The sequence below is a fragment of the Engystomops pustulosus genome, chromosome 6, assembly GCF_040894005.1.
Source record: "Engystomops pustulosus chromosome 6, aEngPut4.maternal, whole genome shotgun sequence".
Classification (NCBI taxonomy): domain Eukaryota; kingdom Metazoa; phylum Chordata; class Amphibia; order Anura; family Leptodactylidae; genus Engystomops; species Engystomops pustulosus.
The window spans coordinates 157,464,128-157,478,589 of NC_092416.1; the positions used below are offsets into that span (position 1 = coordinate 157,464,128).

General features: G+C 44.2%; 2 protein-coding genes across 2 annotated transcripts; one reads left to right on the forward strand and one right to left on the reverse strand.

Moving 5' to 3' along the window:
* The first annotated feature begins 687 nt into the window (after positions 1–687).
* NEURL2 (neuralized E3 ubiquitin protein ligase 2) lies at positions 688–6,087 on the forward strand. Its single transcript, XM_072112012.1, has 2 exons — positions 688–1,410; positions 3,638–6,087. The coding sequence occupies exons 1-2, from the start codon at positions 729–731 to the stop codon at positions 3,751–3,753; spliced, it is 798 nt and encodes a 265-aa protein (XP_071968113.1). The 5' UTR covers positions 688–728; the 3' UTR covers positions 3,754–6,087.
* A 1,675-nt stretch (positions 6,088–7,762) lies between these two features.
* Positions 7,763–10,637, reverse strand: ZSWIM1 (zinc finger SWIM-type containing 1). The gene is made up of 2 exons (XM_072112011.1): positions 10,440–10,637; positions 7,763–9,419 (listed from the first exon to the last, which is right to left on the reverse strand). The coding sequence occupies exon 2, from the start codon at positions 9,406–9,408 to the stop codon at positions 7,972–7,974; it is 1,437 nt and encodes a 478-aa protein (XP_071968112.1). The 5' UTR covers positions 9,409–9,419; positions 10,440–10,637; the 3' UTR covers positions 7,763–7,971.
* Positions 10,638–14,462: the final 3,825 nt, after the last annotated feature.

The window sequence follows — 14,462 nt, forward strand, 5'->3', positions numbered from 1 at the left end:
TTTGTTCAACTTGTGAGACTTTTGGGCTCTGAAATTGTCCCATTCTTGCACCTTATAAGTCCCAAAACTTAGCGTGCTAGACCCAGACTTACTTTTGGGAGCTACTATTTAGGGCTAAAAAGTTGCAAACTACAAAAAGTCGCAAACGTGAGACTAAACAGGTAATTTATCACATGTATCACGAAGGGGAAAAACTTAAGATACATTGTAATGATTAAGTAGCCCAACTTCAAAAAGGGGCAGCTGAAAGACTATGATACATGTGCCCCATGTACTTCTATTGCCTTTTGTGATCCAAAATGTAAAAAAAAAAAAAAAATAGGACAGGCTCAGAAATTTTTTCAATGGAAGTTTGAAAAAGCATATTGGACACGTGAATGAGCCCTTATATTGTATATTATATTGTATATTGACCAAAAATGGTCATTCCCATGTGGAAGCTGACTCCCTGTTTCTTCACTATATTCCTACATATGGTAAATTTACTATGACTAGAGGATTTTAGGGGAGGGTAACTAAGCCGTGTATGTTAGGATGCACATGGAAAGAACAGGGGTCAGCGCTAGCAGTCAGCAGGTTATTGATGAAGTTTATACAGATAGGTGTGAGGCCACTCTGCATCCCCTACATGGCTCTCCCCTACACCTCCTGCAGCTGTCTCAGGGCAAGCTTTTGCCTTTTTAAAAATAGCATCAGGCTGTGCGTCATCCGATCCCTCGGCCGGAGCAATGGCCGTGCAATGCCAGCCATTTACATGCTTCCACAAAGTCCATGGTACAAACATACGTATCGACCCTTCACGCACTCAGGCGACCAGGGTAGAAAGCTTTGCTAATGGCATCTGCTTCAGCCAGGACCCCCTGGCACCTGGGCAGTTGTTTTTGGTAGAAATTGAAGAAAAAGAATTGGGCTGGTGCGGTCACCTAAGAGTAGGGCTCATGGCCCGGGATCCTCGCAGCTTGGACCTTGTACCAGAGTATTCACTGCCAGACCTGGTTAACCAGGGGGATAGCTGGATATTTGCCATCACTCGGAACCACAACAGGGTGACGCCAGATGAAGAAGAGAACCCGTCTAACTTGGTGAAGGACTTATCAGAACCTTATCTTAAAGTGGGCAAGTTTAAAATTCCTCGTGACAAGCTGATAGCGCGGAGTAAGCCTGGTCGCTTCAGTCATATTTTGGATGATTTGTACAAAACCAATATTCTGCCACCAACTGCTCGAAGAAGCCGCATTGGAGTGTTGTATGAGCCCCAGGCAGATGGCACTCGTCACATGCACATCATCATCAATGGAGAAGACATGGGGGCCAGCGCCCGGGGGATCCCGGCTAGTGAACCGTTATACGCTGTGATTGATGTCTTTGCCTCCACCAAGAGTGTCCGAGTGATCCAGTTAGAGTACGGATGTATGTATCATGTTCTGCTTCTGTTTTTTGGGCAGGATGGGGGGGGGGGGAGGCTCTTAAACCGTAGACATTCATGTGCTTTGTCACATGTTCCAAACACAACATCTTACCCTCAGCTACAGTGTCCATTTTAGGACATGGTCAGAAGTCATAGATCGTATAATGGCATATTTGATACCTAACACTGACACTGTAATCTGCTATTATCTCTCACCATCATGTGTTACCCAGAGATTTCAGGAATGACAGACCTGCCCTAGAATTCACAGTGTGTTGATGAAACGTATGACCTGATCTGTGATCTGACTATGGTGTCACATGGTGCCTGATATAACACTTCATAGACTTTGCCTTTGGCTTTGCATCAAACTCCTATTAGCAAAACATTTCACCATGTCCACTATTGTTTTTTCTACAATTTTGGTAAAATACTTTATAGTTCAGAGATAAAACCAGAGTTTGATATTAAACGTATTATGTTAGTAGTGAATTATTGCTTATTGTTTTTTATGGTAATGCACAGGATCCCTGTCATACTTTATTTGGGATCCATAGAAACTTTACATGCTGAAATATTGGACAAAGGGAGATGGTGCATTATTCGGGGTTTGCTAACATTTTGGTGTAAATTTGTCTCAAAATTGTAGCTTCTTTGGATTTGCGCAATAAAATGGTATTTTTTTAAGTGCAGCATTTCGCTTCATTTGGTAATACAATTAGCCCAGGCATACCTGTTGTATAACATTCAGGCAGATAGGACACTAAACACAATCTACTAAGCTTTTACTGCTCTGCAACATGCAGCCTGTGCATAAGACACACTTTATAATCTGGTCTGCATCACTTGGTCTATAACATGCTGTTGGGAGGAAGCTGTACATCCTACTCTATGACAGGCTGCCTGCAGATAGGACACTATGTACAATCTGCCCAACTCCTCCTGCTCTATAACACACAGCCTGCAGAGAGGACACTATGTAAAATCTCCTCAGCTCCTCCTGCTCAATAACATACTAGCTGCAGATAGGACACTATGTTCAATCTGCTCAGCTACTCCTGCTCTATAACATTCTGCCTGCAGACAGGACACTATGTAAAATCTCCTCAGCTCCTCCAGCTCCCTGAAGATAGGACTCTCTACAGCTCTAGAACATGCTGCCTGCAAATCCATCACTTAAAATAGAAACTCTGCTTCAACGGCAATGACTTGCCCCTACAACATGTATACTCACAATAGATCTACTGACAGACAGACTTGATGCACGGAGGGGCAGTACACAGGTCACAGCCAATGTTACAGAATATGACACACATGTGTATCTACCACAAAGGGGAAGGAAATGACAGTACCCTGCTAGATCTGGCCACAGGGGTCCTGCTATTTTATCATAGGATGGTAATATTCTGCAACTAAAAACCAATCAATGGGATACATTTGCCAAAGTGTCCTATCTGCTGTGACAATGTAATAAATGACACACGTCAAAAGCTGTAATTACCTAGTTCTCTCAGCAAGTCAAGAGTAATGTGATGGATCCAGGGCTTTGTGGCAAAATCGGGAGCTTTCTGACCTTGAGAGGGGCGTAACTTGAGGTGGTGCAGAGGCCCAAGAAGCCTAAGGGGCCCATATGGTTTGACCAGGCCCATATGGAGAGGACTAGTACCCTAAACAATACATTATAGTTAGGGCCCGGCAGCTTCAAGTTACGCCACTGCTCCTGGGGCCTTTTCTCATTTATGGTCTGATGACTTGTCCTGGTCGCTGCAGAAATTCTGGCAAGAATAGGAGTCGGTTAAAAAGTAGCTGCCTTCCTGAAGCCCTGACTCGGCCTGGATCCTTCCACTCCCTGATTTGCATCCTGTTGGATACTCACTGGGAATTTATTTTTTCTTCCCCACCACATGGACCCCCTTCCCCAGGCCGAGTCAGGGCTCCTGGAGGGAAGATGCTTTTTGAGAGACTCCGAGTATAGTCAAAAATTCATGATGGAAAAGGCTCCAGGAATATGTCCACAGCTTCCACAACTTCCCAGTCTCAGAACTTCGGTAGCATGAATCGGCAAGAAATTAGGATTACTGCAGAATTGAATATTCAATGAAACTCACATTAAAATCTACTTTGCCCACTATCTCTAGATAATGTGCTATTTTTAGTTACTATATATATGATAAATGAGGAGTTATATATTGTAATGATTATAACGAAGTTCTGTTCTTTTTCTCTCAGTTCCATCCCTGCAGACCCTGTGCCGCCTAGTTATCCAGAAACACGTGGTTCATAGACTGGCAATAGACTGGCTAGACTTACCGCAGCTACTAAAGAACTTCTGCAAGTATGAGTGAAGACTCCAGGGACTGTCCTCTAGGTAACAGATGACTTCATACACCATCAAATGTGCTGAGGTGACTCTGCCAGGGTGCTGCAGTCTATATACATACAAGTACTGGGTGCAGCAAGAGCTACGAGGGGTTTACTACCCGAGGATCGCCTACTACAAACAGACCCAGCCCAGAACCATCCATACTATTGTTTACTTGTATGAAGACTCCTACAGCCAGAACAAGCATCCTGCAGCCCACTGACCCGTGAACTTTCCAGAGAACCTTCTGTAACCAAACTCCATGTTTACTTACCTGGGACATCCTTTGAAATCTATACTTTAGAGGGAGAGGGAAGGTGTTTCAGATTCCAGGACTTCTGGTTTTCAGACCTTACAACCAGAAGTTCTGAGGGATCACAGAACTTGCTGCATCCAATAATCTTGGACCAGGGAACAACTAGACCACTGTCAGACTGGGGTTCCTTAGGCCCAAGAGGAATTTGGAAGGGGTCCACTCTTTATTATCCCCGGGAAATAAATTGGGTTGTTTTGTACTGGACCTCTGGGGTACAGTGCTGGGTTGAACCAAGGCAGTGATGGAAAATGGAAGTGATTTCCAGTGGTCCAAGGAGGCCACTCATTGGCTGGAGTAGGCCCTGGGATCTAGAAGGGGGTATATGATTTTCCCACCTTTAGATTCCTGGAAAGATCCTTTAAAGTGAATTTGTTATCAGGAGCCATCATAAAGAGGTCATCAATAAGCTGAAAATTAACTCAACGCGCTTAAAGGGGTTGTTACAAGTTTGATTGAATCCCCTAACCACAGGGGCTAACGCTGATCAGTGGCAGTCTGACAACTGGGTTGTTAAACAGATCATTTCTACTTTATCTCCCTTTACAATCCCCGCAGGTTTTTAGCATTAAAAATATTATTATAAAATACAAGTCTAAATGGCCCTTTTTGTTTGTTTCAAAATTCAGATTGGTGCTGGAATAAAAACATATTGAAACAGGTATTGTTACACTTCATGAAAACAGCGCCACAAAAGGGCAAAGGCTGAGATTGGTATTGCAGTTCTCTTCCATTAAAGTGAATAGGGAAGAGCTGCACAGCCTGTATGAAGGAGAAAGCAGTCTAAGGCTACATCCACACAAACATGTGACCGCCAGGTAGGCACACGTCCGGCGTGCTGGACCGGAGGAGGGGTGAACCATCTCCTCTCCATAGAGATGCAATGTGTACAGCTGCGCACATGGGGAAAGATACAACATGTTCTATCTTTTCCCCATGTATGGAGAGGTACGGCATTGCACGTGTATGGCACCGTATCACTCTGTGCACCCATTGCTGTCTGTGGGGGACGTATGTGCGGCCGCAAGTTTGTGCCCGTACATACGTCCCCCAAACGTTCGTATGAATGGGGCATAAAACTGCTTTCACATGAATTTTAATATTGGTAACCTATGGTGGGGAAAGGTGGGTCCAACACCTGCTACTTCCTATAACCCGCTATCCTTGGCAGACAGCTCCAATCACTGTATAGTGGCCATGTTGGTTTACTACAGGAAGGCCCCTAGCTCACAAATGATTTTCTCATACAAGTGCTGCCCATGTAAGAAACCTGACTCATTGATAGTCTATTCCAGTGATAGCCAACCTTTCGAGCTTAGTGTCTAAACATTTGTCACTTCCAGAAGTATCCATCATTTTGATATTTTTGTATCTCTAATAACAAAATGTTCTTTTTTCCTCAGTATTGCTGAGCAGTAACTGTGTTGGGGTAGGCTGACAGCAGGGTGAGATTTTGGTAGCTGATGTAAGATAGTGATCCTCCATGTAGTTGGTCAATTGGACCTGAAATGGACCACAAGTCTGCAGATGACAGGGTAACTGTCGCCCAGTTCTTGTGTCCCCAGCTGTCTGGGTGCACGTCTGCATTAAATTTAGAGCAGGACGGAGTTCTGGCTTCCTTGTGTTACTACTTGTCTTCACCAATGGAGGCAAGATGGCCGCCATTACCTCAGCAGCAGAGCTGCCCATTTCCTGCTGCTGTCAGTAGGATTACACAGAGGACGATGAACATTTTCTCTTTTAGCTCCTTAGGTCGCCTGGTCACACGGAAAGATAGAAAACATATCAACTATCAGCTAGGACATTGCTCTAGGAAACCACTGTGACATTTCATTTCCTTTCTGACCTGCTCTTCATCTTGTGAGAAGCCACGTAGACATCAATTTTAGTGATCAGACAACTATTTTAAAAGAAAAGGCATAAGAACCTGCTCACATCAGATGAACCACACAACTATTTTACGTGTATGGACCTTCCTGACAGATGACGTGAAAGATGGATTAAACATGTTGAATTTTAATATGCCCAATCCTTCTTCTCAAGGGAGCTGCCGCTGTATAGCAGTGTATTACCCGCTCACTATTCAGAATCTATACACACTTGCCAAAATTGAGCATGTATGTACATGGGTCAGAAGGAATAAGTGGCATTGGACAACTTTTGAATGTGTATGGGTTATCCACGCCCCAGTAGCTTCTGCCAAAAATGAGGTGTATAAATGTAGCTTAGTTTAGAAAGTATTATAGGGCTGGGTAAATATAGCAAATAGTAGCAACCTACCATCAGATCTACCTTGTTGGCTTCCTTTAATAAGGCATCTATAGAAGTGTACATTTCAATGTGTTAGAGCTAAAAGAGATGAGCGTAGGACTCCAGGCATCCTAGTGAAATATGATGTAAGGAGTCCCTAATATTTCCACTGTAAGCATGATATATCACTTCCACGAGTCCCAACCCTGACACTGCGTTTGGTCCATGATTTGTCCACTTTCGTCCTAACATAGCATACTGCAATTTGTTTATATTATATATAAATTGTACAGTGTTGCACACGCTAACTAAGTAAAAGGGAGTTGTTTCTTTACGGGATAAGTCCTTTAAGGGGGGTTTTCAGAGCCCAAAGTTACAGGATAGATCATTAATGAGTAATCTGTGTGACCCATGGCACCACTGTCAACCAGCGCTTCTACACACAGGACAGAGCCACCAGCAAACAGCTCCATCTGCAGTATAGTGGCCAGCAAAGTATTACTACAGGTGTGACATATGTTCACTTCAATGAGAGTAGAGTCTGTATTAAAGGCGATGTGCCAAGTAATCCTCTATCCACAGGATCGGTGACAGTCCAACTGCTGGGACTCTCAATGATCCCTAGAACGTGTCCCTTGGGGGTCCCATCTCGATAGGGGGTGGATCGGCAGAAGCACGCGCGTATACCATGAATAGGAGGGCAGGAGATAAGCGAGTGCTGTGCTCATCAATTTCCAATATTACCATACTACTGAATGGAAAATGCTTGACCCTCAAGTCCAATTAGTGAGCAAGGGAGCCCCTGTTCTTGTGTGCATTTGGACCCTCAATGATAATGGGCGTTTGCTATCCTCTATCCTGTGGATGGAGGAAAACATGTTAAAGGACATCTACCACTAAGATTAAAAACTGTATGCAAATGAGCCTAGGGGAGCTCCAGGCTCCATTAACACCTATGGAAATTGGAGCCCCTCGGGCTCATTTGCATACAGTCCTTCATCCTGGTGGTAGATGCCCTTTACCAGAGTACAATCCAGAAAGCACTAGAGTACAGACAGAGACATGTGCTCCCAGCTGCGTCTAGCGTATAGGAGCACCACTGCTCTCAGCTTATCAGGGGTATGAGGTTCCTCACCCCACAGATGACCTATTAATGAACCATCCATAGAACAGAACCTTCAAAATATGGACCTAAAATATTTATTTTCTTTGGCTGAGGGGTTTTCCCGTAAGGCTGTTGACCGATTGACCGAACATATAATTCAGAGGTTGTCTCACTCGATAAAGGTTCCTGGAATATCCAATCAAATGGATCCTGAAAGCTTATCCTAAAGAAATCCCCTTTAAAAACTACACAGGACAACAAATAACCAAACTGGTTCAGCAGGTTCAGACGTCCTGATTTTCATAAGAGAAGTGGAATAATAACTCCCGACAAACATTGTTTTATCTGCAGTTTACATGAACAAATGTTGAGCAAACTGCGTGTCTTTCAGTTCCTGCCCATATAAATACACATAAAAACCAACAAAAAGAAAAACCTAAAGTGTTCTTCTGTAGTCCATCCGCTTTTCAGGAGATCTTTATTGTATATTATACGGATACACCAGAATGATACACAGTACTATGGTGCCCTGTCTAGATCTTCACTTGCTCATAAGGCCCGATCCACGCATCCGCCAGTTCGCGTAACGTATTATATCGCCGCTGAAACATCTCCTCGCTGCAGTCCGCCAATAACCCTGATATCTGGCTCGTCAGAGAGTTCACAAGTAGATGTTTTTCAGAAACTTTGCTCTTCTCACCCTTCAGGATTTCCAGGGTGTCTGGGGGCAGAGGGGGCACGGATGAAGATCCACGGTTCTGTTTCTTCCACAGTTTTGGGAGCATGCCCGGCTGTATAATCTCCTCCTTGGCATGGAGCAGAGAGAAGATGTGGCGACAGGGAAGCTCTGTGCTCTGATAGAAGCCGCAGGTACACGTCTTAAGTTTCCCACCACTAACTTTGTTCGGGTACTCAAAAATCTGGACGCATATTTTATCTTTATGGTTACTTACAAGTCCTACAGATTTTTGGGCCACTTCTAGTTCGTTCTGACAGAGTCCAAAGGCCGCAGGGCTACAGATGTCATTTAGCGCCTCACACATCAATGCTGCAGCCTCCGGCTCCATCGGATGTTCCTCCGTCGCTTTTGTGGATGTCTCCTCTTTACATTTCATTAAGGCAAATTCTTCAGTACTGCAGGTCCGAGGTTCTGGTAAGTCTTTCCCTTCTGTTTGCTCCAAGAGATAAAATATGAAGCTATTCATCATCTTTTTCAAGCAGGGTGACATTTTAAAGAGCAGGTTCAACGTACGGGTCAAAGTTTCCACCATCTTGAAATACTGAGAGCATTCGTCCCAACTTCTCCAGCAGTGCAAGGACCACATCCGATCCGTTAGAAGCCAATCCTCTTTCAGCAGAGGATGAAACCTGGGATCCACAAACCGTTTGAGTATTCTCTGCATGCCCTGAAGGTTTTTCTCTTTGGGGGAACACATTGTACTCTTCAGGGCGTTAAGCAGGATGTTCTCCGCCTTGTTCGGTAAGAAGAGCTCGCGGATTTGTTTTTGGATGTGTGCACAGACATGGGAGACGGACAGTACCACTTCCGCCGACGGAAACACCTCACGGATGGCAGCATTCTCAGTAAAATCAGGATCTACCAAAAATACCTTAATTAAAGGCCAATGGGGGTTCAGTCCTTTCATAACTTGAAACATGCATACCAGGCCCTGATGGGTCTCATTAGGAGGTATAGCTACATGGACCACTCTTGTGAGTTCATAGGGTCCGCCGATGCGTGGCCCATCTACCAGGAACGTGTACAGAGCCCTTCTTTTCCCATTGTAGGTGCGGATCACCAAGAGGACTTCGGGGAAAGTGCTGAATACTTGCTCCATCCTGCGGGTCTGCAGGTTGAGATAGTCTATATGCGACATTGTGTTGACTTGACATACGATTTTAGAACTGGGGTCTTCATCTAGAAGCTTCTGCAGGAATTCGGGATTCGTTGTCATGGTGGCACGGCTCATGGCTCACAGCTCTGGATAAAGCAATAAAGAAAGAAAGAAAAATTATATAAAATGCCATATCCTTATTGTTATCTTTCCATAACCAAGGCACAGGATATGTGCCGGAATCCTGGGGATCTGACTAATGGAACTCCCCGAGACGTCAGGTTCTTTGATTGAATGGAGCTTCCAGTATGACTATGTTACTGCAACCCCATACAAGCAAATGGTCGCTGGTCGAAAAACGTGCACCACCATGTGGGAATGAAGACTCCTGTAGTTCAGCAATAGGCATTTATGTTACCTAGAGACGAGTCTGATAAGCTGCAACGACTCTAAACCCCGCAGGTCCTTATGGACCATTGGTTTAGTATTTCAAGTCACCCCGACAGGTGCTCTTTAATCTAGCCTTCCGCTGAAATGGAGGTGGAGACCACACGACCTGGAACTGGAAAGTCAATGCTCACTGGTCTGTGCACTGGGGCATGTACTGTATATAAAGATCAGAGCAAAATTTTGGTGGACTAGTCTCCGTGATGCTTCCGTTATTTCAGATGCAATAAAATTGTTCTGCCATCTCCATCCAAATTTTCGCCTCAAACAACGGAACCAGTAACATAAGTGGTGCAAACAGAAACGAACGGGAGCAGTGAAAACAATTTGATCTGTTAATAATAATAATTCCTTTATTTATATAGCGCACACAGATCACACAGAACTTTGGAGTGTGGGAGGAAACCGTTGGACCCGGAGGAAACCCAAACAAACACAGAGAGAACATGCAAACTCTTTGCAGTTGTTGTTATGATCGTTTTAGTGAATAGAATAACTGAGGTCTGGACACAGGTGTGAATTTGGCCTTACTTGTTCCCCAAAACGATGCATTATTATGTAGATAGAAGATACGTTTCTCTAATGGTACAAATAGGACTCAATGTACACTAGATACATGGCGGCATTACCCTGGAAACTGTCAGTAACACAAGCTACTATTATTCCCTTAGTAGTAAATACCGCACCACAGTGTGAACACACACAGGGCCATCACGTACCTCCCCCGGTGACCAGCACCTACGCGTCCATGGGAATCACGTCGGGGACGGATGTTTGGGGACGGTTACGTCACGGGTCATGTGACCGGACCGGGTAAGGGGGTGGAGCTAGATGGAGAGTAGTGCGGGGACGTCTGTATTCCCCCTCCCCTGTCTTATGTACAGTCTGTAGGACGGGGTACAGGTGTATAATAACTGCTGGGGGACTGCGGCCTAGACACTTCATAAAGCGCAACCATTGATGCAGAACTACAAGTCCCAGCATGCCCTTACTGCCGCGGAATGGCGTGGCATGCCGGGAGTTGTAGTTTTTCAGCCTGGCATGTGGCTTTCCCGCAGCACTAATAACATACTCAGTCTCAGCTGCATTATATAACTGACTGGTATCAGACACTTTATATTCTTTAAAGTTTATTTTGGTCATTTGCAGCCATACATATATATTTATTTATTTATTTATCCCTGTGAGCAGCGAGGTCATGTGCCGTCCATTCAGATGTTACCAATGAGGCCAGTGTTCATGTACCTCATTTCCAGTCCAGGGGCCCTCCAGAAATGAAAGTATTTTATTTGTTTCCTCCCCCCCCCCCCCAAAAAAAAAAAAAAAAGTGGAACCCCCCTTTAAGCACTCGTCAGCTTTCCATAGAAAGTTGGTTAGCCAGGCTGTGTACGGTGAATGTTAGAACGCGATCTTTTATTCGGCGCGTGCGTGCCTGATGTACTGTGCTGTGCACTATGCACTTATATGGTTGCTGTACGTAGCTGCTGTTCGTACATCTTGCTATATACGGTCGTGTGATGGGGGCCTATGGATGTATTATCACAAGGTTTTTCACAGTGCCCGCTGTTGAGAGCGATAGTTATACATGTGAATACATGCCAATCAGGCACAAGTGTCACGGATAACTTTCGTCGGACTGTTTGCCGTTTCGGGATTACACGGCTTGGACAGGTATTTAGCAGGTGTCTGCGCTGGGATTGTGTCGCACACAGTTTTTTGCCGCAGCTGCGCTGGCTTTTATGTGACACAAATAGGGGGCGTGCACTAGGATGATCTGACTGAGCGTGGGATTTAACGTTCAAATTGTGTCGCATAACAATGCACTTACATGCACCCGGAAGAAGATGGTGAACTCTGGCGGACCTGAGCGGGGAAGCGACACATGCAGGATATCGGGCGCACGATCTTAGTGAATGATCACAGTGCATTATCAGAGGACAATGCACTTTGAATGAGCTCCAGCGGACGGTTTAGTAAATGTTCTCCAATGTGGCCTGCAAGCAGCTTGTGTAATTTTAGCATCCAGACATAGGAGGGGTGTAATGAAGAAGACCCCTATGTCTGCCCAAATAATTCAAGGTGCTCAGCAGAAGGATTTGCAGGGTCCTGCCATTGACAGCTACCATCTACTTCATTAACAACGGTGTTGTGTACTAGAAACCTGGATAATGTAATATATATATATATATATATATATATATATATATATAATATTATACTACTGTTATCAATGTAATCCTATTGACCCATAGAAAAATATTTTACCACATGCTGAGCGGCACAAGATTAGCAATGCAAAAAACATTCGTTTGAGCTGCTGTTTTATTCCGATTTCCCCCTGAAGTTTATATTTTAATTATTTTATATTTACCCAAAACATTTAGGTAAAGAGTACAAGTAATTACAAAGAAAACAGAAAAAGCGCTTATACATCATAAATTGGCAGCAATATCCAAGGCCCTATCCACAGGATAAAGAATAACACTCTGGTCACCGAAGGTCCGATAGCTCCAATCAATACGTCCAAAATCGCTGTGTACAGTGCACACGTATTCACAGACTGAGAAAGGGATACCTGAGCGCTGTGCTCTGCAAATTCTTTGATCATCTGATTGGGCTCTTTTGGAGCCGAGAATACTTTCCCAGGTCTTCATTCATTTTTAATAGAAGAAAAATATGGCAGCATGGTGGCTTAGTGGTTAGAATTACAGCATTGCAGCGTTGGGGACCTGGGTTCAAGTCCCAAGGTCAAATGTTTGTATGTTCTCTCCATGTTTGCGTGGGTTTCCTCCAGGTCCTCCGGTTTCCTCCCACACTCCAAAACATACAGGTAGGTTGATTAGATTGTGAGCCCCATTGGGGACAGGGACCGATTAGGTAAACTCTGTGCACAATAATACACAAATGTTTTTAAATAAAAATATATCATTTTATTGGTGCACCCTGAGACCCATATGTACAGAAACAACTGGAAATACACCATAAAGCAGAATGTTAGATAGAAGAACATAGAGAATAATTCATAATGCCCATACAGGGAGAGATGGGCATAAAGTTGTGGTACCACCATAACAACTTACCATCTACACACAGGGTGCAAGAGAATTGAATAGGCCTGCTCACTTCCTTGTTCGCAACGCACTTCCGACCCATTTATTATGAGCCTATCCCACAGAGCAGCACTCACCCGCAGTGATCAGTCACACCCCCTATCCATTGAACAGGTGGTAAGTACGGGTCGTACCTCCATAACTTTGAGCCCAAGCAAGAACAAACAAAACATGAAATTTCACAAAAATCCATGTGGTTTAAAAACATCCTATAAACTCTGCACAACTTTATCTCAAGTATTTTTCTACAGCAGAAGTTTAGTTGAAATATTTATTTCATGAAAAAAAAAATTGTAGGCACAAAAGTTAAAAAAAAAATCCACATAAAAAGAGTAACGGACGATCCCAAATTGTAAACGGGTCACTATGGGAAGTATGTGGAGCAGTCACAACAACTCCATGGATTTATTTTTCCTGAGGCGCCATTCTGTCTCGTAGCTACTGGAAACATGTTTTCTTGTTATTTGCACTAGTTCTGATCACAATCATGTGCTGTGCTCATACGACATATACTGGGTGTAACAAAAAGGACAGGAATATATGCCCAAATTCAGATCAGATCTAAAAACTAAAAATATACCTGTCAAATATTTTTCAAAAATCTATCCAATGATACCAAAGGGTGTTGGGCAACTTGAAAATCTTCAATGGAAACCCTCATTTTTTTTATTTAGATTCAGATTCCCCTGGAAAAATGACTTTAATTAGACCTAGGTCTTTCAATTTTGGTGACAGATGGCGCTGTATTTGATAAAAATCATTGTGTTCAAAAACTTAAAAAAGGGGATATTTCGACAAATACACATCAGACCCCAAATCTGGCAATAGACGTATGCAATATTTTTATAAAAGCTATCCAATGATATCAAGCACTTAATGCAGAGCATTCAATATTTGATAACTTTGGAGAGATTAATTAACTTTAGATGGGGATTACACCAGCCCCCCGATGTGTGAGAGGTGGGGACTAACATTACACCAGCCCCCCGATGTGTGAGAGGTGGGGACTAACATTACACCAGCCCCCCGATGTGTGAGAGGTGGGGACTAACATTACACCAGCCCCCCCACCCCCGATGTGTAAGAGGCGGGCACTCACATTACACCGGCCCCCCGATACGATTAAAGTTGCGCACTGCCTCACCTCTAGGAGGTGGGGCTAAGTTTAGTATCATTGGATAGATTTTTACAAAATATTTGACACCTAGTTTTTCTAACCAATGTGTCTTGCCTTTTTGTTAGACTCTGTATATGATCAATGCTGTGCTGTATATCACATGTTTATAAGGCACGTTCCCTACAAGCGGGTTTGTTCTTAGAAACGTCCTCTGACACGTTTGAGAAATTCCACAAGACCTGGCTTCCCTGGACTCAGTTCAGGCAATCAACCGCATATAGGTCCCTCCTGGCCTCTGGCGAATAGTGAGCCCACCTGCATGGACGCCCATCCAGTGGCTGCCCGAAGATCCCATAACCCCCCCAACCCCACCCCACCGGTCCCTGTCTGTGGCCGGGCTCCCCCTCCCCCCCCCCCCTTTTTAATTTTCCTTTTTCTTCTTTCCTCCCTCTCCCCTGTCCTCCCCTTTTATCCCCCCTTCCCCCACCCCATTTCCCAACCCCCCCCCACGTCCT

Bases quoted from the DNA above. Each gene is read 5' to 3' on its own strand.
- ZSWIM1 (XM_072112011.1), bottom strand. From the start codon at position 9,408: ATGAGCCGTGCCACCATGACAACGAATCCCGAATTCCTGCAGAAGCTT.
- NEURL2 (XM_072112012.1), top strand. From the start codon at position 729: ATGGCCGTGCAATGCCAGCCATTTACATGCTTCCACAAAGTCCATGGT. The intron at 1,411-3,637 runs GTATGTATCATG...TTTTTCTCTCAG, and splicing joins GATCCAGTTAGAGTACGGAT to TTCCATCCCTGCAGACCCTG.